Source organism: Sander vitreus, chromosome 13 (genome assembly GCF_031162955.1).
Source record: "Sander vitreus isolate 19-12246 chromosome 13, sanVit1, whole genome shotgun sequence".
Classification (NCBI taxonomy): domain Eukaryota; kingdom Metazoa; phylum Chordata; class Actinopteri; order Perciformes; family Percidae; genus Sander; species Sander vitreus.
Window position 1 is genome coordinate 23,952,723 of NC_135867.1, and position 23,277 is coordinate 23,975,999.

Consider the following 23,277-nt stretch of genomic DNA (forward strand, 5'->3'; position numbering starts at 1 on the left):
GTTTCCTAGCAAGATGCAGGTGCAATGTAGTGCTTCTCACACTCCAGCAGGAAGGAGCAGCCTAACCCCTGCAGCTCTGTTGTCACACACAGACCTAGCTCTGCTGTTTGTACCTTGGGACTTAACCTCAGCATGTGTAGCAGCTTTTGAATTCCTCAGGAGCCAGACTGTTCATCAGAGATCATGATGTTTTGATCATGCATCCCGACCACTGCTGCGTTAAAGTTAGGATGACACCTTGGGCTTTTGTATGCTTGCCAGCCACTTTTCCCCTTGAGTTAGTGGCAGAGAACACATGCCTTCTGTTTATTGATGGTGCATACAGTGTACTTTGTGGGATAACAAGCTTGCCTGTATTCTGCTGTTGTGTATAACTTGGAAGTGTACAGGAGTCATAAATAATTTTAGGCAAAACTATTTTTAACCTCAGGTTTATTAATGATTTGTGCACCAGTGTGTGCTCACTTCGTCTTATTGCTTACTAACTGGTTGTGATCCAGCTCTGCTCCAGCTGACGCCACACAATGCTCTGATTTGACAGTCCCCAACCTACCCCCACCACCACCATCATCACAACTAACACCACAAATCTTCCAGCTTATCCCTAGCCAGGCGAAAGACCACTGCTTCGCCACAACCACGGGTAATCACTTGTTCAGGCTCAGTGCCTCTGCACTTGAGTTAAGATATCCCCTGAATTGTAATGGAGTAATTGGTTGAATATACAGAGGGACATCTTGCCAACTCAGCCTGAACGGAATAGGGCTAAACGGCATGAAAATAAACAGTCCGTGTTCGCACAGTTGCCACAAGATTGCCAGCGGAAATGGGGATGTACGCCTTAGGCATTGTGTGTGTTTTTTGGGGTAGCAGGTGTGTGTGTGTGTGTGTGTATGGGTGCATGTGTTAAGGTAGACGTGGGTAGTCTGTCGGCACTTGGATGATAAGCAGCAGTGCTAGCTAGCAGTGGAGCGTAATGTTCCTGCTTTAACACTTAATAACCCCGCCAGTGATTTACTGCCTATGAGGCTTTTTCCTGTGTGTTTTGTTCTCTCTATAAAAGCCAGACAGCGTTTATAGAAAGGCAAAGCACCCCCCAGCACTCACCATTATGAGGATTAAGGTGGTGAGACCACATTTACCAGCATTAGATTTTTCCTATTTGTGTTTCCAACATGTTGTTCGTGGTGATATTGAAAGCACCTGAAGCAAGTACATAGTTCTTTGCAGAAACAAACAAATGTCCCAATTTTGTAAGGGCAATTTCTCGTTTTTATCAACACACTCTGTTTTCTTGTCATTTACTGTGTATCTTTCAATCTTCCCCTTTTCCCGTTTCTGTTTTGACAGCCCGGGTGTCTTGTACTAGTTTGTGGGTGAACTGCCCCATAAAAGAGGATTAATACCTACTCGTTACACTGTGCTCAGCACGTTTACTCTGAGGTGCTGAGTGGATCCTGAAGCAGCGACTCTGCAAACTCACAATCTCCTTCTCTCCCTCTCTCCCCCTCCCTTGTCTTGCAGGCTGACTTGACAGGGATCAAATGGAAGAGGTTTGTGTGGCAGGGTCCCACCTCTGCACCCATCCTCTTTCCAGTGACGGAGGAGGACCCCATCCTATGCAGCTTCAGCCGCTGCCTGAAGGCCGACGTGCTAAGCGTATGGCGGCGCAGTCAGCGGCAGGGGCGGAGGGAGCTTTGGCTCTTTTGGTGGGGGGACGACCCCAACTTCGCCGATCTCATCCACCACGAGCTTGCAGGTGGGAGCCCCTTTGCATACACATAAGGGCATGTCATTTGGAAAAACAATGTATGTTTTATGAAGCTGTGCGTTTACATCCTCTTTATGCTGCTTCCTCACTACATGGAGATCAGAGGTCAGGGTCAGAAACTGAACAACACCCAGGGTGCTTGTAGGGATTCAGTGATTGAGTTCAAGGGAACAGGGAGGTGGTTCTTATAGTTAAGGAGCAGTAATTTGCCCTTCTGCTGCATGATAGTTACAGATAGTAGTTTTTCCAGTTGTTTTGGCAAGTTAGATGATTAAAGAGATAGAGAGAGCACTGCTATTCTATGTCTGAGCCTCTATTCTGGCAAGAAAAATAATCTATGAAGATGAAATTCACCTCCCCCCAATGCACCTTTTTGTTGGATTTATTCAAGGTTATAAAGCTAAAAGAGTGATGGCTGTAAAAGATAACGTGAAGTGTAGAGGGCTGGCAGCTTTTGTAAAAGAAGCACTTGAACATCGATCACTCTTGTCAAGATATCTTATTGGTTGTACAATGAAAAAGGATAGAGATGTCACTGCTTGATTGTCAGGTAGCCACGGGGGAGGTACCCTGTAAAGGCCCTGACACACCAGGCAGATGGCAAAATAGTAGTAGTGGCGAAGGCCGACCAGGGCTCTAGAGTGCGACCAAAATTTGTAAGGGTGCGACTAAGACTTTTCCTAGGTCGCACCAGTGCACCTAACGTCCTCGCATCCGCTGCCTCTCCACGAATGAAGCGATGCCGTTTATATCAATATGGTTTAATGTTGCGTTACATGACCCATTCCATTCCTCCGTGCCTGTGTTTGGATCTCTCCTCCGCGCAGCCACGCCCCTCTTCACTCACACGGCTCCCCTGCAACATGGAGAGACACAGCGCCGCCGCTCCAAACTGCTGACATTTGTCTACAGTTTTAATTGTTATTAACACAGCTGTATATTGTTAAGTATGAGGGAGAAACCTGTATTGGTACCAGTGTTTCCGCTGGTAACTCTGTTATTGCGGCCGCCACAGCAAAAAACACATTAGAAGTTATTAAATACAACTAACTTTAGTTCGTTGAGTAATAGCGTGTGAGACGGAGCCTGCTGGACCTGGGCGAGAGATGTGACCCGTGGCCAGAATATCATAGATCATAAAAATGCAGCGCAGTGACGATACAGACATTTCATAGCCTACACAAGACGCGTATAACGCCGCTGACCCGCCAAAGCACATTCGACCCGTGCTGGACCCATTCATAATGAGTCAGCCGTCACTCTGTGAGTAGCATAGTATTCAGTCCATCGCACTCCCCCTCTCTCCCTCTGTCTTTCTGTCTTTTAAGATTTCGGCCTTTATTTTGATAGGAAAGCTGAAGACATGAAAGGGGAGAGAGGGGGGGAATGACATGCAGGAAAGGGCCGCAGGTCGGAGTCGAACCTCTATATATACCAACTGAGCTATCCGGGCGTCCTCTTTCTCTTTTAATCAGTCTGTTATTGTTTCATTTACATGTGTTGCAGCTGTATATTTTCAAACTGGTAAAGGAAACCCTGTCTTTGCATTTTATTTGAATCACAATCTGTTTTAATAAAAGAGCTTGTGAAAAGTGGCTTTGACTTAAAACTGAACATTTAGCCCACTTTGTAAAAACATACAGAGCTATATATCATGTATCGCTATATATAGCGTTGCAGGCGACGCGAGGAAAAATTTGGGTGCACCTAAATTTTGTGCTGGTGCACCTAAATAAAAAAAGTTAGGCGCACCAGTGCAACCAAGGCAAAAAGTTAATCTGGAGCCCTGCCGACTGTGGCGTCGCCTCGTGTCTCCTCACGTCGCCTGTGCTTTGGTCAAAAAGTTGCACTTGAACACACTGCAAAGATTACAGTCGACGGCCAACTCCAGCAGGCGGCGGTTATCTGTTCGTCATTCAAAAAGGGAAACCGGATATATAAACCGTTAATGTGATACATACAACAAAACAGCGTTTGCCCAGAGCCTACGGTCCCTCTGCTTCAGCGGACTGGATTGTCCATCTCTCGGGCTGTCATCCATTTCTCATGGCAAAGAAGTCTCCCTGCGGTGGGAAGTGGAAGGGCTGAGCGGCCCGCTGCATCCGGCTGACTAGTTAGCTAGCTTGCTAATTCCACACACCATGTCTTCATGCTACACTGGTTACAGAAAATGAGCCGAACAAACTGGTCAGTCATCTGGCGAGAGCAATGTGCTTTCCTATGATGTGACAAGAGTGTGTGAATAAAACACTTAATAATTTAGTGGCTTGTTTACGCTTCTGTGTGCGCCCTCTCAACTTTAATTGTTTGCTTGCTTTCTTCACTTTTGTTTTTCTTCTCGTTCACTAATTCGCTAAATCTGAATAGCCAATCAGGGGGATTTCTCTCACTGATGGCAAAAAGAAGTCGTGGGATGTCGATGAGTTGCGACGGCGCGTGACACACCGCAAAAACTAGGGCGACAGATGCTCACTGTCCACCCAACTTGGACCTGCAGCCAACGATCTTGGTGTGTCAGCACCTCAAGTGAGAGCCTTAGGGAAACATTAAAATCTGTGTAATCTGATACCTCCCTAATGCCCCCCCTACCCTCCTCTGACTGAAGCCAGCCAGCCAGGCTGTTAGGCTGGTAGTGCCAACAGCTGTAGGGCAACTCCCTCTCCCTAGAGACACTGGGCATCACGCTGTCTCATTATTTCATGTTTGTTTGAGAGAGGGTTATGATATCTAAGTGACCACTACTGGCACAGTAGAACAAGTAATCTAAATTCACCATTACACAAAGGATGAAGAAGTGAAGAAGGTATGAGAAACTGAGCTCAGTCCGATTTATAACTTTCGTGATAAACGCCGCAAACGGGAGCAGCCATGCAGGAACGAGGCAAATGCGTCCACCCCCCACTTTCATCTTTTCCCTCTTTAGTAACAGTAACATTAGTGGTGGAAGATGGAAAAGGCCACCTTCATGTATGCTCTCTGCCATGTAGATTGAACTTTGGAGGCTGAGCCAAGCACAGCCCGTCTGTGACCCTCCATTATGGGACATTGTGCCCGAATTGGACTCAAAATGGGACCTGAAGGCAACGATGGGCAGCTCATTCAGGCCTTACAGGTCCTGGTAATTACCTGAAGCGTCTGGCTCAGGCCCTCTAATAGTGTGCTACATTTGAAGTAGGATGGGGTGGTATGGAGAATCTATACTTGGAAATTGTTGGAGTCACTGCTATGTTCTTAAGCCAGTTTTGGGGAGATTAAACGTGATATGTATGTGTTTCAGGAGATAGAAATTAAATAGTTGAATATTGACCAGAAAATCTGCGCAGCATTTTCCTCCCAGGTATTTAAAAACCAAAAGATGACTCATATTTTGGCAGGATTCTTGGCAGGTCTTGTTTCAGATCTGGTGTTGTTTGAATTTGTATCAAAACAACACGTCTAGAGCACATCTATTCCTCTTGAGAATGATGTTGACGTGGACATTCACTGAGACGTGCATCCATGTGAGATTTTGCATATTCCCCACTCACCATGTTTCTCGAGTGTTTTGCACCCTGTATCTCAGTGTGAATGGTTCCCAGAAGGGTGGTGTAATCTGTGTTTCCTGTTGTGGAAGATGCTGCTCCCTTCTCTCTAGTGGAAGATCTCTTCCTCCTGCTTCTTGAGCCTTTCCCTCCTGTAGCCGCTGTGGGGCTCTGCCAGTGAAATGAAGCAGAGCAGCCTTTCTAGATGGATCTTAAGTCAGCCAGAGGGACTCTTTTTCTCCCCCAACCTCTGATCTGCAGCTGCTGATCAGTCAGTTCAAGATGGTGTGTCCTGAGACCTGATAACACAGCTGAGGGAATGGAGGAATGTCAGGACCTCTGTCTAGATGGCTTTACCCGTATATGTGCACGTTTGTACCACTGAGGAGGGGATGCCGATACCAGCGTTTTAGGCAGTATCGGAGCCGATACTGGTATTGGTATCGGAACATCTCTAGTTGAAACCTGTGTCTGGCAATTTCTGTTTTCCCAAACCGTCAGTCTGACATTCACACCCACTTCACGCTGTGATTGGCCAGCTGTAGTATGTAGCCTATCTATCTAGCTCTCTTTTTGATTCTTTTCACATCTATTTCTGTCACTTTTCATGTGAACAACTGAAATGCTATGAATGCCTTCCTGGAGAGACTATATGAAAATATGTGCTGTTATCCCCATACTTAAAGAATATTGTTTCTGTGACGATCAACTGTTCACCCTACCTCCCTAGTATGGCCGTTCTGAACCGCTATGAACCCCTTTGCCTTCCGATTCGGCCCTTAGTGCACTGGTATTCACTCTGACCATCTAATAGGGATTAAGGGGAGGTCACGTGAATGCTCATAGAATAAAAAAATGTACACTGAGCACCAGGATTGAAGCTCACTTCATGCATGTGTGTAACCCAAGAAGTAGGATGATCTTTGACAATCTATTGCGTTTGTGGACTCTCCTGGCTGCCTGTTGCCTGAGGAGGTGGAAATCAGATACCAGTGGTTGCGTTAGACTTTCTCATTAGAACTGGGCAATATATCGATATTATATCGATATTGTGATATGAGACTAGATATCGTAATATCGTAATATGGCACAAGTGTTGTCTTTTCCTGGTTTTAAAGGCTGCATTACAGTAAAGTGATGTCATTTTCTGAAATATCTTTTCAAAAAAATCGTGACATTTGATTTTCTCCATATCGCCCAGCCCTATTTCTCATTGTTTGTCACTTTGACAGACAGGGTCGTAAAAATGTAGTCATAATCTATTATAACCCATAATTTAGATTTTTTTTAATTATAAGACACTTTACTAATACATTTAATTTTCATTCATTCATTCATTTTGATTTTTAAATAATTAATAGGGCTGTGACGATAACCGCATCACCACAATACTGGCGGTGACGTGACACTACGACTGTGTTTTCCTAGTTCACTGTTTACCATTGCACTTTACACTGCATACATTAGCCTAGCAGAAAGCTTTTTCGGGCCTAACACGCTTCACTTTACCGGCAGTATTGACAACCGAAGAAGCCACTGTGTCTGAGAAGCTTGTTGTTTTATGTTCACTTTTAAATCACTTCATTTGTCTTTGCTATCTCTTTTTTCTTACAACTGCACTCATACACTACTCTCACCGCTCGCTCTCCTTGCGCGACCACACAGGCACTGACGTCACTCACTTAAGGCACCCTGCAATTCTCGCTCTGACTTACGGTACTCTCAACGGGGGTTGTGGTTAACCGCCATATCGCAGTGATACATCGCTTCTTCACCGCGGTAAGAAAAACTCCATTCTGTCACAGCCCCAATAATTAAAATATACAAAACCAGCTTGGAGAGACATTGACCGTGCAGCCACTTTTCATGTCAACACCACATAATGCAGGTGAATGATTGTTGTTCTTGTGAACGGTACGCATAGCATTCATGTTCAATGTAGCCTGCCTGTAGCATCTCCATGCACAGAGCGGAGCAGAGGAGAGACTGGTGAATGGTAAGATAGGGTTGTCAGTACTAGTTACAAACGGTAGATAACCCTCAGTGTTCTGATCTGTCAGAGTAACGGATGGCCTTGGGCCCGATACCATTTTTTGTTTCCCGATACCGATTCTGATACCTGAACTTGCGTATCGGCCGATATCGAGAACCGATCCGATACCAGTGTGTCATATATTTTTTAACAACTTTATACTACTATCCCTGTATGGATGTGATATTATTTCTATATCTTTGTTGTCGGTCTGGCTCAGGTTAAACTCTTTGTGAAACATTAACAAACACAAACCATGAATGCCACAAAACTTTCTTTTATTATCCAGTTTGACAGTCAGTTATAATGGAAAAAGAACATAAATAAACTACTTTTAATGTAGATTTTCTTTAGGGCTTTATTACGTGGTATCGGATCGGTGCATAAACTCCAGTACTTCCCGATACCAGCATTTTAGGCAGTATCGGAGCCGATACTGGTATCGGAACATCTCTACCGACCATTGCACCACCAGCCCAACCCATGCACTCAACTGGAATGTCACAACTGTTTGAACCCCCACACTGTTTTCTTCCACTAGTTTGATGGATTTGTTTGCCTTTGGTCCGAGCCGGTCTGGGGAATAAAAAGCTTTCTTTTCTTTTGGGGTTTTGAGTCTCTCTTTAGTCTTAATGCAATGTTGGCGGTAAACATGAAAATCCACTCTTTTCCTTTCATTTTGGCAATCTGAAATGGCGCTTACTCATTCCCCACACCCCCTTCCACCCTCATTAGATTAGCGGCCTGTGAAAGTCTTTTAATTTTGAGCAAGTGCCATTTTTGTATACCAGTGTGCCAGTAATCCCTTCTCTCCAGGGAGATGAGGGGGAGAAGGAGCGAGCTAGAGAGATGAGAGTAGTGAAGGGCGGAAAACTTGAGGGATCTTTTAATGTTGGACCCTTAATCACCACTGAAGTAAGGGTAACCATCAAGCCCTTTCTCTAAACTGTTGGACAACCTGCCTTGCTCGTTTTAACACAACAAGAAAACTAATTCCAATCTACCCCTGGCCATGCCGACAAATTATTCCCAACAAGTGATTGCCAGTGCTGAATTTAACTTGCCTTCCCCCTCCCACTGGTAAGGCATGTTTTCTTATGCAAATGCCCTGCTCTCTTCATCGTCATCTCACCTCAAAAGCTGGTGGAATTTCCTGATCAGGGGCATCCAAAGCGAAAGATAAATGGCTGCCTTTTTCCCCCTCCCCCCCCCCAGAGACCCACTGAGCATCTTGCCTAAAAATTAGGAATGGATATCTGTCTGTGACGGTAAATGCTCTGTGGTACATTTCTTACTAGTCTGTCCCTGCCCCTTTTCCCACCCTCCATAGCGTCCTTCCCATGTATGCGCCCCAATTGGGCTTCCACAGCTGGCAGTCTAGCACCACGTCTCCCTTGTGTTTCCTAGTTCCCTGTTCTCTTAGCTGCATGTGACCCTAGAGTGGTAGGCTTCACCTTGCAGCCATTCTTTACCTTTCTGATTAAGTTGAAGGGGAAACTCAAAGAACACAGATGTAGGAGAATTAAGCAAACGTGGGTTTTGATAAATCCATTTCATTTGGGTGTTGCATGCTTAGGTTTGTAAAACCTCTATCCATGCATATTCCTCTCTTAGTGAAGGTTTCGAAGGGAGAGATGATCATCTGCTGTCTCCACCGTGGTACCTGGAGCTCACACACATCCATTCAACACTGGGTGTTGGGTCAGATCTCTAGAGTAGGAGAGTGGGGGAGGGAAGAAGAGGACTGCTTTTATACTGCCCATCTCTTCCACTAGTTGATGAACACAGTTTGGGATCCATCCAGGGATAGAGGGAAGAAAAGCTTAATTTAGCAGCACTCTGTGAGCCTGTTTTCCACAATGATCTTCTTACAATTGTTTTTGTTTGTGCTCGTATGCAGTCATTTTTTTGATTTTTTTTTTTTTTTTCTTGCTTTGCTAAGTTCATAGGATTTATTTTGTTCTTGTTTTAGCCCTCTCCTCTGTGCCTATTTGAATCAATGTTGAAATGAAAACAACCCTGCTCTGCACCTCAGGGCAGAATATCCAATTCCAAAGGGCATATTTCAGTAGTCTGTGGAGTTGGGTAGGCTGAAGGTCTCACTGTTTTACAAGTCAGACAATTCTTTCCCATCTTCTGTAAAGAGCTCACAACTTGATAATTATTGAACTGCCCTCATATGTGATCTATACTCAGTTTGAAGCACTAGCTGCAGAATACAGATGTTTGTTGACAACAAATTTCCACAGAATTGAACTTATGTGTTGAAATTATATGTCTGCTCTTTATTTCGGAGGGTAGAGACGTGATCATCATTTAATTATAGGGATAATGGCGCATTTTTTCAGACTTTTCATGTCTCTCCTGGAGGACATTCATATTGTTACACTCAGTTGTTCACAGTAACAAATGAAAAGGGAGGGGGGGGGGGGTCAACAATATTTATACTATACTAGTGAGTATATAGGAGTATACTAACAGCTTTATACCTTTTGTGGCACAAGCTTTCATTGATCATCAGCGAGCCTGTAGTGAAAAAAAACCCAGATCTGTTTCCTGCTCTCCATATAATCATAAGACTATTACTGCCTTCTCATATGCAGTACAGAAAACCCCAAGTGTGTGCGACAGCGAACATCAAAATGCATCTAGAAATGCAAACGGGTCTTACCGATGTGCGATTGGTTTAAGGTTGTTGAGAAGTACCCTTTTAAAAATACTCAACAGGCTGATTTATTGGTTGTGTGGCACGCTGATGTATTGCTCTTGGTACTCTTTAAATTCAGTTTATTTTTTTGTAATCTTTGTTAAACAGCTGTGGTTTTAAAACACTCATTGTTTTAAAATAAATAAATCATGTTTATGTGATTGGTGCTGCTGCCATGAAGCTGCTCTTTCTTTTGTTCCCTGGTGCTTGTTTCCCTTAGTAGTATCTGCTTCCCCCACGTCTGCATTGAGAAACTTGCCTGTGGATTTTAAGCATTTAATCTTTATGACTTGACACATCTTGACAATATGAAAATGTAGAATCATATTTGTCTATTACAGAGCCATATTCTTACAGCAAAATGTCAAGCCATCAGATATGTGGTTGTCTGACTTTGCACTTGCAATCCTATTTTAAAGATTGTAAAAGCATATTTGCTCTCTTGGATAGTGACAGGAGCGATGACACACAAAAATGAATGTGATACAGATTCAGTCCCATGTTGATGTAAGGCTCATTGTATACACTGCAGCCTAGTGGATGCCCAAGGCAAGGATTCAGAAAAGACAAATGCCACCTACTCTTTAGAATTTCCAAATGTTATTGACTTGGACAGCTTGGGGAAGTCAAACTGAATTTTAAAACGGTGTCCTAAAGCTTTAAAAGTGGACAGTGAAGTGTATACGACATGAAGTCCTGGCTATGGCTAAAGGCTCAGACACACCAAACCGACATCAAAGAACTAGTGGCGACAAAGGCCGACTGTAACTCTCCAGTAGTAGTAGTAGTAGTAGTAGTAGTAGTAGTAGTAGTAGTAGTAGTAGTACAGTAGTCTGTATTTTTATTTAAAAAGAGAAACCGGAAGACTGACAGGACGGATTCAAGATGCTAGTTAGCCAGCTAGCACATCAACAACACATTCCGATTTTGAAAGACTAAATTATGTTTACCGTGCGCTCGCAAACTATAACACAAAGAATTGCATTTCTTGCTTTTTGGAATGATATTTAAACTTCCTGTTAATACCGTAAAAGCTGTATTTTCTCTTCATCCCAGCAAATGGCATATTCTTATTTTCTATACTTTTTGATCACCACCAAACAACACTGGAAATACTGGAAAGTTTTGGTGAAGGTTTGTTGGTGTGGCTGTGGTCACAGAATGGCCATGGATGTATAGCACAGATAATTAGTCAGTGATACATGTGGTTAACCTTGGCTCAGGATTTGTGGTGCCTTTTTTGTTTCTCCTTCAAGGCTGGTTCTAAACTTGAGTGTACAACCCAGAGGATGATAAATAGATAAACCAAGACTCTTAGGAGAAAAAAGTAGAGGAGGCCGATGGCTTTTGTGCTTGGGGATCAATTTTCCAGGGCTAATATCCTGCCTGTGAACCACCCTCCACTTTCCTCTTTTCCTCCTGCTCCATCTCCCTCTCCTGCTCTCTCTCTGTTGACTGGCACAGCGCAGGGACTCGACCATGCATGCAGCTCTGGCCCATGGGTGCAGTCTCTCTCTCTATCTATCTCTCTTTTCCCTCTCTGTTCAAGAAATATTCATTAATAAGTAATGGAGCTTTTACAGAGCACCACTGGTGCTCTCTCTCTTTCTTTGCAGATAAGGATGAAAAGGAGGAAGTGGAGGAGAGGAGAAAACCTTCTGGCCAGGCTTGGTAGAATCCCCCTGAGCACAGTCGATCACAAGGCATTAATCTTGCTGTTTAATGACCGACTGCAGCTCTAATTGCTAATACACAGACGAGCAACTGGGAGGGGGGCTCAAATACTGTTCCCTTAGCTTTTACTACCTTTCTACCAATTTTACTTGTCAGTTTACATAGACCCTAGAAACACCCATGTGCTATTTTGTGATAAAAACCGTAGAGTGAAGATATCGGTATATTAAAACTACACGACCTAAGGAATCCATTGGTACCAACCATGCCATGCTAGCATGTTGGGAAGTCGGTTTCCATAACAAATTCAAAATTATGCAAAATTTTGGCGAGGGAAAAATTGGCATGACCATTTTCAAAGGGGTCCCTTAACCTCTCACCTCAATATAACTGAATGAAAATGGGTTCTGTAGGTACCTGCAAGTCTCTCCTTTAAAGACATGCCCACTTTACTTCCATTCTAGTCTGCCATTTCAACCAGTTGACCGTTTGTAACTGACTTGACCAGCTGACCTTGCAATTGGCTGTTGAAACAGGTGACGCCCCTTACGTTCAAAACCGGCGACTGGACGAGCTGAGTCGCAGGCACCACCATCAGCTGGCCTGAGTCAAGCTGAGACGGGCCAGTTCAGACCACTGCAATGTTCTAAAACGGTTTCATCTTGTTGTGAATCTTTGGTCTGAACTGGGCTTTAGTCCCCATAGTAGCCATTTCATTGTAGTGAGACCATTTTTTGAAACTTGACCTCACTGTATAAACTGACCTATTATGAGCTCATGGATAATCACAGCCTAATGAAGCTTTACAACCACAAAGTAGAGAACGAGGGCATTCAGGGAATGTATTGCTTTCCTAAGTATATTGACAGCAATTTCCAGAACAGAAGTGCTCACCATCCAATTGCCGAAAAATGCAATTCTTACAGAAATCTCCAAATGTCCTAAGGTTTTAATGCCAAATCAAAGCACGGACTTTTCTATGATGTTCCTTTAAGGTCTTGGTGTCTTAATGTGGTATTTTGGAGGGACTTTTGACCATTTTCCAAATCAATTTTCGAGTGAGTTTCGAGGTCAAATTCAGCAGCAAATCTGTGTAACAAATGGTTAAACAAAAGACAAAAATGGTGGGGACAAAAAAAGAGTGTAGAGTGGAAGAGGTTAACGTGCGTTTCATTTTGGGAAAAGCAGAGTACTGATGCTGCACTGTATCTCGATATTAGTTTTGTTTTCTTGCTAGAGGTAGATGCAAGTATTCTTAATAGAGCCGCTGTGCAACCGCTTAAGAGCTCTTATAAAGGTCAGCTCATCTGGGCCTGCTACACACGAGGCAGAGACATGAAAGTGTCCTAGCCATCAGCTGATCTCATCAATCTTTATCTAAATGAGGCCACTCATCTTTTGCCCTGTGCATTGACCACCGCACACCATGTCCCACCCTCCCATTACATGTGCACTCAGATCTGTCACCAAGTTTGTATTTTGGGTCCAAAAAAAAAAAAATATATATATATTTATTTTTTTCAACCATGGATGCCTAAAGTGTTCATTATAACCATCTACTACATTAAAACTGAATATGCGCACAAAGTTAATAAGTACATGAGGTGAACCTTTAAATGGAACGTAGCCCTGCAAAAAGCACATTTGCTACAGGCAGTTTGGTTAATGTACTCTAAGAAGGATGTTTTTTTTTCATATATGATATGTCTGCTATACGATAGTAAACGTCACCTAGGGCTCTAAGAATTTTGTCAATGACATTTCAATGATTAATCGACGATTAATGAAAATAATCGGTAATTTATAATGAAAATAATTTTCAGCTTTTACTTCCAAATAAGATTGTGCAAAAAGATGGTTAAACTGAGGATTTGTTCAGTTTGTTGAACAGTTCTGTGCTACCCTTTGCTGTTTTGCAGCTTGCAATCTCTGTACACGAATCAAGTGTCACAGGACAAGTTATAACCCACCTTTTTTTCAACTGACTATATCTGTGGACTATCTTTTATCTTTCGAAGTGAAAATGATTTTCTATTCAGGGGAACGTCATAAGATGCTGCTGTTTGAGATGTGGGTTTTTTATGTGATTTGGAGAGTTGCGGCTTTTGTTCTTGCTTTTTTCCCCCAAAAAAAAGTCTAATGGGTTTCACTCAAGGACCTGAGAAGACACGTGCAAGAAAGCAAAGAGTCACCCCTGCCCTGGATGTTTGGTTTTGTGTGGAAAATAAGTTTTTTAAGAAGTTGCATTGCCATTTCTAGTGTCACATTGTGTACATCGAACTTGCATAGACTTCAACTGCAACATTTTTTGTCTCTGTGTCTATCTGAAGAGGGGAGTGTTGCTGCAGGCATTGCATGATGAACGTGAGGTCGTTAGGAACACTTGATGTAAACCAGACGCCTGTTTTAGAGCTGCTCGGCGCTCTGGGGAGAGACTGAGGAGGAACAAGTGACAGAGAGGAGGAGGAGGAGGAGGCACGGGGCAGATGTGGTCTTGGCAGAGGAAAGCAGATGGGATCGCCATGGCAGTTGATGTAAAAGTAGGTGTAGGGAGATTTCTGCCAGTTTTACAGAAGAGCCATCGTCCACAGAGTACTGGAGTAGGACTGAAGGTATAACTGCAAAATGCAAGCTGGGTTGATGTCACTCTTGCCATAGATTTGAGCCCTGCTGCTCTCCTCATTTTCCTCTGTCTTTCAATTATCAGTCACACTGATCTGTCTCTTCAGCCAGCAGTTTGGCCTAAATCCTATTTTGTTTTCTTTTTTTCCCCTATCCTTTCTCGTAATCTGCTGTCAGTGCCATGTTGACTTTTTGCCCTCTTGCCTGCCAGTCTCTCAGAATGCCAGACCAGCTGCCGAATCAGTCAAAGCAGACTCGGTGGGAGGAGGGGGGGGGGGCATTCCTGATCCCAGATCCCATGCATACTCAATCACATCTACATTTACTAGAAAGTTAAATGGCTTTATACTGTTGTTGATTTCTTTTCCTGCAGTTGCTGTTCATTTTGAATGGGAAATTGCTGTTTTCCTTCCTTTTTCCTGCCTTTGCCTTGCTTTTCTGTGTTCCTGATCTTATCCCTCAGGATGTGTGTGTGTGTGTGCACCTGATGAATTAGTTTGTTGCTCTCAAAATCAGCGGCCACGTAGCCCTCTACTTGGCAGCTAGCCTGAGGTTGTTTTCCCTTGGTTCGATGTAATGTTTTAAAGGCTAGCTGAAGTCTGTGTCTAGTAGAGCTGTGGCATTTGGCAATGGATTTGAGGGGGATTTAATTGTGGATGCCTATTTCTCGTTTCATTTTAGAATTTACACTTTTTAAATTTTTGGCACACGGCCCATGGTGTCTCTCTTCTTTAAGGAAAGAAATCAATGTAAATTTGTATTTTGGAATCATCTTTAAAATATATCTATCTACCTTTACATTACAACGGCAAGCCATGTATTCCCTTAAACATTCAATACTTTTTATTTTTTTTATGAACTTGCTTCTGGGCTGGCTTTGACCTCCCTAGTGCATGCCAAGCTGACATGAAGGGTGGGTCACACGCCGGTATTTATTTCGTCTGTGTTCAGGCAGAGATGGCACACTTGGGGAGATGTTTGCTGGAGTCTTGACTGAAAGGAGCTTAAGTGCTGTATGATGTGAGCAATGGCTGTTAATGAGATTAGAGCAGCATTCAGGCCAGCGCAGACTGTGATTCAGAAAGCAACTCTGATATGGGTATAATGGTACATTTATTCATCCTGTGACTTGTTTGGATTTGATGCGCCATATGAACCAATTAATTATTGTCCTGTGAGCCTTACACAGTCTAATTACAGTCTAGAACAGAAAAATAAGTGCAAGTTCTACCAGAGTGTTGGCAGTGTGTCACTTCCGGTCTGTTAGCTAAACCATGCTAGTTTGGCTTCTCTTTGTGGTCATGTGGTTTGTACTGATGCATTTTGGGGTTCACTTGGATTTTTCTGTGTAAAGTGACAGCACCAAGGGGAAAACACTCTTAAGTTTACAAAACTCATCAATATTTCGGACCAGAGCAAACGAAACGGTGTGAAAACGCCCTGGGATACATGTCCTTTTGCCCCATGGTATTTAAGCAGCGACCCGCTAAAACAGCAACAATGACAGTGAGGCACTGATACACACAGTGGATATGTTAACATGAAAACGTGGTATTTATGCATGATATACTTGTGTGATATATACTCGCACACAGCTATTGCTTTTTGATTAATGCCCATTACTTTTTGACCATTTGTAAATGTCTGGGTACGTTCATTTTTACAGCAAAATGATTGGTTTTCCCCCACTGTAACGTAACACTCCTAAACCCTGATATCAAAACTCAAATGTGCAGAGGAGCAGAAAGCACCTGAAACCTCCACAGCCTAAAAGCAGGCAGCAGCAGGTTTCTGTCTCCTCTATCTCAGTGAGAAAACTCCTGTTTGCAGTTTCATTGCCTATTTACAATCTTTTTATGATTCCCAGATGTCACTTTAGAAATGACTTACTCTTTTGCATGTCAGGAAATGTGCAACTTCTGTATCCAGGTGTCCAGCGTTAACTGGCAGGTCATTAAAAATGGCTTGTCATGCTTATCGGACTGCCAGAGTGTGAACATGTCACAATTCTCCTTCAGTTGTTCTTAAAAGTGATCGCGCAAGATCCTATTCTGAGTTACCTGTGCGTTTGATTGGAAACCTAATCGCTCACAGCTACATCTGTTTATTAGAAAGTTCATCAGACTGGAGTTGCAGGGTGTTTCATAATGTGATCCATAGGACTGAATTGATCGAGTTTGTTCAGTCAGTGAGCTTGTCATTGTTGATGTCATCCACACAAACGGTGATTGAAAATACTCTTGAAACACCTATATAGAGAGCTATGTTATGTTTGTTGGAGTTCCAGCAATTTTCTCAAATTTAAGTGCCTTCTTCAAAATGAAAAACAAATTGCTGTTTAAACAAACAAGGTTAAGCTGGGTGATAAAATAAAAATGTTTTGAACTTCAAAGCTTGGTTTTGGTGATACAGTGTAATGTGACAATACGTTTGATATGACCGTTGGTGCTCCTATACTTAATCTTGTAAACACTGATGAATATCTCTATCAGTGAATGTGCCATCTGATGCACCATTCTCAGTGTAATTGTCAGTTGAGTTTTTGTGCTGTCAAGACTGACATCGTTTGCCCTAGAGAGTTCGTACAGGTTTGTAAATATGGCACCAAAACTCCTAAAGCTTTCCACTCCTCTTACGTTTGTCTGTCTCTCTTTCTTTCTTCGCAGCTGAGGATGATGGGTTGTGGGAGAACGGGCTTTCCTACGAGTGTCGCACGCTGCTGTTCAAAGCCATCCACAACTTGCTGGAGCGCTGCCTCATGAATCGCAGCTTCGTTCGCATCGGCAAGTGGTTTGTCAAGCCCTACGAGAAGGATGAGAAGCCCATCAACAAGAGGTACGTTTACACCACTTGTTCTGCTGATTTCTTATCCATGTTGACTCTCTGGTATGGCAGTGCTCTGCACATATACCGGCACTGTGGAAGTGGGTATGTTTTTCTTACCGTTGCCCTTTATCTCTCTTGTCCGTTGTGATGTGGTCTGGTGCAGCTCAGGCTCCAATAGACACAGGTGACACAGTTCTTGTGTGGAGGTCAGTGTGTAGGCTATTGAACCCACACTTCCAGGGTTAGGGGTTCTGTTTCCACTTCTGTTTTCCACTGGCAACACAAATATGTGTTCATATGGGTGCTCTGGATGGAGGCAGATATTGAAAAAGCATATATTGTACCGGGGATTTCCTGCTCATGTTTTATATAGTAGTGCAGTGCCTGTTAAAAACATGCCTGTTGGACACCGGCTGATTGCCTGGCCTGTGATAATGCTGCTTGCCCCCCCGTAGTAACTTACAGACGGCCCCCAAAGCACTTCATAACCCAACTGTATACTACCGACTTACTGTGTACTTCTACTTCAGATTTCAAAAGTTCAAAAGCAGCTCACCTGCAAAATGTTGCTCATATATGCAAAATGAACTTGTTTTTATACCCTAAGCGGTGCAATTTGCTTGCCCACCCATCACCATATTATTAGTTCAGTTGAAACCGCTGGCTGCTGTTTTTTTAGTTTGTTTGTGTTAACTTGCGGGTCACTTGCTTGCAGGCTGCTTTGCATTTAATTTTTTTATGGAGAGCAATTGGGCACTTTTGACAGCTGCTTTATCCAAGGCAAACAATTTATAACATTATTGATGTATAAAAAAACCTGTCTGGATTGGCCCTAGTCCCGATCCTGTGGATCAGCTCAGGACATCCCTATGTTGTACACTACATTACAGTTGTGATATGAGAGTTTAAAAAAAAAAAAACGAGAGAGGTGCTGTTGTGCCAGCATAGTCTGTATCCTATCTCTCCTCTCTCTCGGAGTGTGTTTGTGTACAACCGAGACATCCTCTACCTCCTCTTTGCTATCTGCTGAGCTGGATTTCTTGCTCTTGGTGTCTGTGTTTATTGATAAGAGATGAAGATGCGGCTAGTGGGGAGAAAATGACTGTAGCAGTTTTCACCCTGCACCCTCCCTGACCCTTCATACCTTACCCTGTCTCCACATTTAACACAGAGCTATTGATTGCTACTTCAGATTTTATTTTTTATTTGTCTTTGATAATTATAGTTGTAGTGTGAGGTGTGACAGATTTATGCTTGCATGTGTAAAACCTGCAGGGCAGTATTAGATGTAGTTAAAAAAAAAAAAAAAAGAAGAAGCATTTGATAGCTTCCATACTCTCAGCTCTGTTTTTCTGTGTGCCACTATGCCAGTGTTATTGTTTTTGGAGTTGTAGCCAGATTTCCCAGTCAGGTGACCATGGGGGTAACATAATCTTGCGTGTGCTAGGCCACCCATGTGTGTTTGTTTGCGGGCCTGTTGCTCCAGTTGTTTTGTCTCTATCATCACCCCAATGTGAGGTGGCAGATCAGAGTTGCCGGCTTTAATGCAGACTCTTTCAGGGCCTTGCGTCCGTAGACAATGACTCTTATTTGTCAGGACAAGTGTGATACATTTGAACCTAACTGGCAGAATAATAGACAAAAGGATAGACAAATAATACTGAAGAACAAGCCACTTCTCTTTTAAGCTATATTTATGGCTTGTTTTTAGCTCTATTGCCTCTTTACCCTTAACACTGATCACAGAGGGCCCCAGTCAAGAAAAAAACAAAACAATGGTCTTTTCCTCTGCTCCGGAATTCACAGGCCACCCTCTGTCTGTGTGTCTGGTTTTCGCTCTACTTTCTCTCTCTCTCTCTCTCTCTCTCTCTCTCTCTCTCTCTCTCTCTCTCTCTCTCTCTCTCTCTCTCTCTCTCTCTCTCTCTCTCTCTCTCTCTCTCTCTCTCTCTTCATCCCCCTCTGCTGTCACAGAGCAGACTGGGCAGGTTATAAATAGTGGTGCAACCACCCTGAATCTTAGTTGTCGTCAAGGATGTTTTTCCTCTCCCTTTGGTGTGTTCCGCTGTGCTCCAGCCACGCTGGAGTTTCAACAAACAAAGCAGCACAAAACTCTGACGGAAATTTACAAGTACCCTTTTGTGTTTTGTTTTTTTGTCGCTGCTGCGCCCAGACCAGCTGGTCTGACAGTGAAACATTTCCTGAGCTGTTTTTGATGTTGTAGGGCTGTGGTATTTGTAATTATTAAATCGCTTGAAGTACTGTTAGTTTTTGTTTCTGTGTACACAGTGATGGCTCCCACTCTGTTATGCTTGCATGTGATCCAGAGCTCCTACCTTTATTTGCGTCTTATTAACATGAAGATGCTCAAGTTTGTCCTAATAGTACTGCCATGGCGAACTGAGTGTTCAACCCTAGGGAGAATTAAATCCGCGTGGGTGGCATGTCAGCGCTAAGGTCCAACATCATTCTCAGTGACGTGCTGATTCCATAGGGAATGGGATTGGAAATTCCCACTCTTATTGTACATTGTTTCACACCTGTCATTCTGGGATACTTTACCTTCTTCCCTAAATCCAGAAACACACAGTAAACGAATCCATTAACAGTAGGCTTGCTGCAGTTGTTGGTGTTACCTTTAATTACATGGTGGTCAGGCATACACAGAATGAATTACTTGCCCACCACCGTCGGCTTTTTTCCCCCAATACTTAGTTGGGCGCCAGCTCTGCAGCGGAAGCTCGGCTGGAGAGGCCAGAGATCAAAGTGAGCGCTCTACAGATATTGATATTGACGAATACCTTTTCTTGTCAAATGTCTAGTGTAATCAGTAACACCGGTTGTTTGTCTTCTTAAAGGACTCTGTTCACCTTTTATCGAGAAGTAGGTCTTCCTCTTAACCACAAAAGGATTTGCAGCAAGGAAAATCATCAGCCTTTAAACAAATGTGGGACCACAAAATTCTGATAAAATATATTTGTATAATGAAATAGTTTTCTTTTAGAGCATAATCTGGAGGGTCATAATAAGACAACCATTTGAATTGGGGAATAACACACAATTTGCTAATAATAAATCAAAGATATTGTATTTCCCAAAGTTTAAAATTTGGGCCGGGGTGTTTTTTACGTGCTAGTGTTTTGGGAAACACTGGCTACCCCTCTGATCATCATACAACTCCTCTGCAGCATCCAAAGTCTCCAGTTGGTGGAGGCTGTGGCCAGCTAACAGTGTTCATAACCTCATCCCCAGACCTCAGCCTGTGTTGAAATGCTTACATCATCTCTCTCTCTCTCTCTCTCTCTCTCTCTCTCTCTCTCTCTCTCTCTCTCTCTCTGTGTTTAGCCTGATGTGTGTGGTGAGCAGTAGGCAGCAAACTGAATTCTCAGAATCTTTAAGGATGATAACCTCTATCAGTGCCTCCAGTTGCTCCTTTTGTCTTCTTTTGGTATCAATAAGTTATTAGAATTAGCCATATATGTTCAGACTCCCATTTTTTGTCTACAAGGATACACAAAATATGTCAAGATGGACGTTAAAATGTAATATTAAAAACAATTAAACAGTTTTTACTATATGTTAAATACATAAATCAACACACATTGATCTGTGGAAGCTTTTTTTTTGAATGGGAACTGCAAATGCAGCAGTATGTGGTGATACAGCTGACAGTAATTCTCTTTGTCTAGAGTACGGGCGGCTCCAAGTTGTGCAGCCTGGTTGTTTCTGTGAACCTTGTGCTGCTAGGTAGACTGGCTTCAGGAAACAGAGAGAGCGGGAGAGAGCAGAAGGGAGGGAGGGAGGGAGTGATGGAACGAGCAAGGGAGAGCTCCTCTCGGTTGTCATGGCAGCAGGGAAATGCACCATGGGATCGTGTGTTTCCAAGGTGAAGCGGGATGCTCGTGCTCTATTGGTCAGCTTAAGGCAGACTAACTCATTGACTTGCTCCTAGTTTGCTGCATTTACCAAAATTCAGAGCAACACTAAATCTAGACTGCTCTGATGTTTCAATTTGATCAGGACAAAAAGGATATGATTTATTTTTTATCTGCTTGATAAAAGACCTACTATGTACTCCTCCAACTGTGCGGCAATCAGGAGAGTGTTAGATTACTACTCTAATGTATTTAATATGTGTAGTCGGTTGTGCAGTTAGTTGTTGTTGTCTGACTGAAAGCATCATTAACAAAATCAAGCTGTTATGAAACGAGGCCAGTGTGCAGCAGCTCATGTTACAAGAGTGAATGGTAATGAATGAATGCAAACCATAATTATACAATAACAAATATGCCTGCATAAACACACGCGACTGTCTGCATTATTCTGCATGACTGTGCGTTATGTGGCTGAGCACATTCTTCTTCTATTGTTTTGTTCCCACGTTGGGGGGTGAATGTGTGAGTCCTGGTGCGCTGTGGCAGGCGGAAGCAGAGAGCAACATTCTGTTAAGTAGGACAGTGCAGGATAAAGGGCCACTGCCTCCACTCTGGGGCTAAAGCACTAAATTTATCCCCTCCCTGCTCCCAGCGCAACAAAAACACACAGGGAGACGGCCACACAAACATGCACGTCAACAATCAGCATGCGAGCCAGTCCACACCAAGGGCAGTCGAGGAGTTGGCACATTCACATTTTGGTGAAATGCAGCCAGACAAAATTGCATATATACCATGTAGTGTGCACATGGACTGATACTGCTGATGTAGATATACAGGACAACTCAGCACCTCTCCTAATTGCCCCGCCCCCAACACTCCACCCCCTGGTCTTCCCTATACTTCATCAGTCTCTCTAACAGCAGGAACCCCAGGGAGACCGGGCTGTGGGGCCATGTGACCCGGTGCTCTGGATATATCATGTTGCTGGAGAGATCTTGTCCACAAGATAAATATGGCTCTTAAAGGAAAATACCAGTGCTTCTCATTGGTATGGGTCATTTCCTTAATTGCTGCACACTTGTACATTATTAATAGTCAATTTCCCATTGCATCACTTTCGTGTTTAAATTTAAAGCAAAGCCTTTTGCATCCCTGACCTTACAAAGACCCTCCAATTTGTAGCAGTCTGCCAATATACTTATTTTAACCCTATGCCCCCATTTGAACTGTCAGCCTCAAGGCAAACTACATTATTTATACTGACTGCACTGGTTGATTCCTTAAGTTATTACCAGACATACATAAGTCAACCATTTCTATAAAAAAAGAAAAAGAAAATTGGTATTATGGCTTTTTATCATGATTAACAAAGTAAAGCATTTCCAAATGAATGAAACCTATGATTTACAATAGCCAGTATGTCATATCTCATGACACTTTTTGCACAGTGACCGAAACGCTTACCGTGTTTCGAGTAGTGGGAAGAAATAAGAGACCATCAGAAAACCTTGCTATAATATTTTCCCACCAATGGATGCTTGCATGGTTTCTTCTAATGCCAGCTAGAGGCCCAGAGAGAACAAAGAATTTATATCTCATTACTAAAGTTAACAGTCGTCGTCGTCGTCTTTTTGTATGTGTTGTGGCACTGAGGAAACCCATATTGTGTCAGCAGTGTAATTCAAGGGTAGCAGCAGGGACACATTTCACTGTTCAGGAGGGAATCCTATGTCCTTAGGTTTCCTCTGCACCCTATCTGTTCCCCTATTTCTTTACACGCTCCTGCCTCCTCAGCCGCTGTAGCGTGCATTCCTCCCATTCCTCCCATCTTCCTATGTGACCAGAGGCTATGGCAGGGTTGGGGCCAAGTGAAGGTCTGAAGAAGTCGTCATATTTAATCCGTCAGGCGTCTCTCCTTCCCTGTCTCCCTCTCCCTTCCTCTCTGTCCTTTTCTAAGTAACTGTGATTGCTGTGGTACCATCTTTAATCAAGACTTTCAGACAGATGGCCACATTTAAAGCTAATCCCTTATATGGTGTTGGACCTTTCACATCATCACTGTAGACTACAAGGTGGCTGCCTTTGTATTTAAAGGAAGCTTAACACAGGGTATGGCGAAGAGAAACCTTGAAGTTTCTCCAAACAGATGTGTGCTAGCCAAATTAGGATTTCAGTTTAAATTCTCTGTATCGGCTAGTAATGCAAATAAAGAGTCCTGAAGACACATTTGACGGTTGCAGAATACGTAA

The 23,277-nt window shown here is 43.2% G+C and overlaps 1 protein-coding gene across 1 annotated transcript in view; it reads left to right on the forward strand.

Moving 5' to 3' along the window:
- Window positions 1-23,277, forward strand: part of med13a (mediator complex subunit 13a) — a 92,402-nt gene that overhangs the window by 8,867 nt on the left and 60,258 nt on the right. Inside the window, exons 2-3 of the mRNA XM_078266453.1 lie at window positions 1,525-1,759; window positions 16,994-17,162. Of these exons, the coding sequence (XP_078122579.1) occupies window positions 1,525-1,759; window positions 16,994-17,162 (404 nt within the window). The remainder of the gene's footprint in view (window positions 1-1,524; window positions 1,760-16,993; window positions 17,163-23,277) is intronic.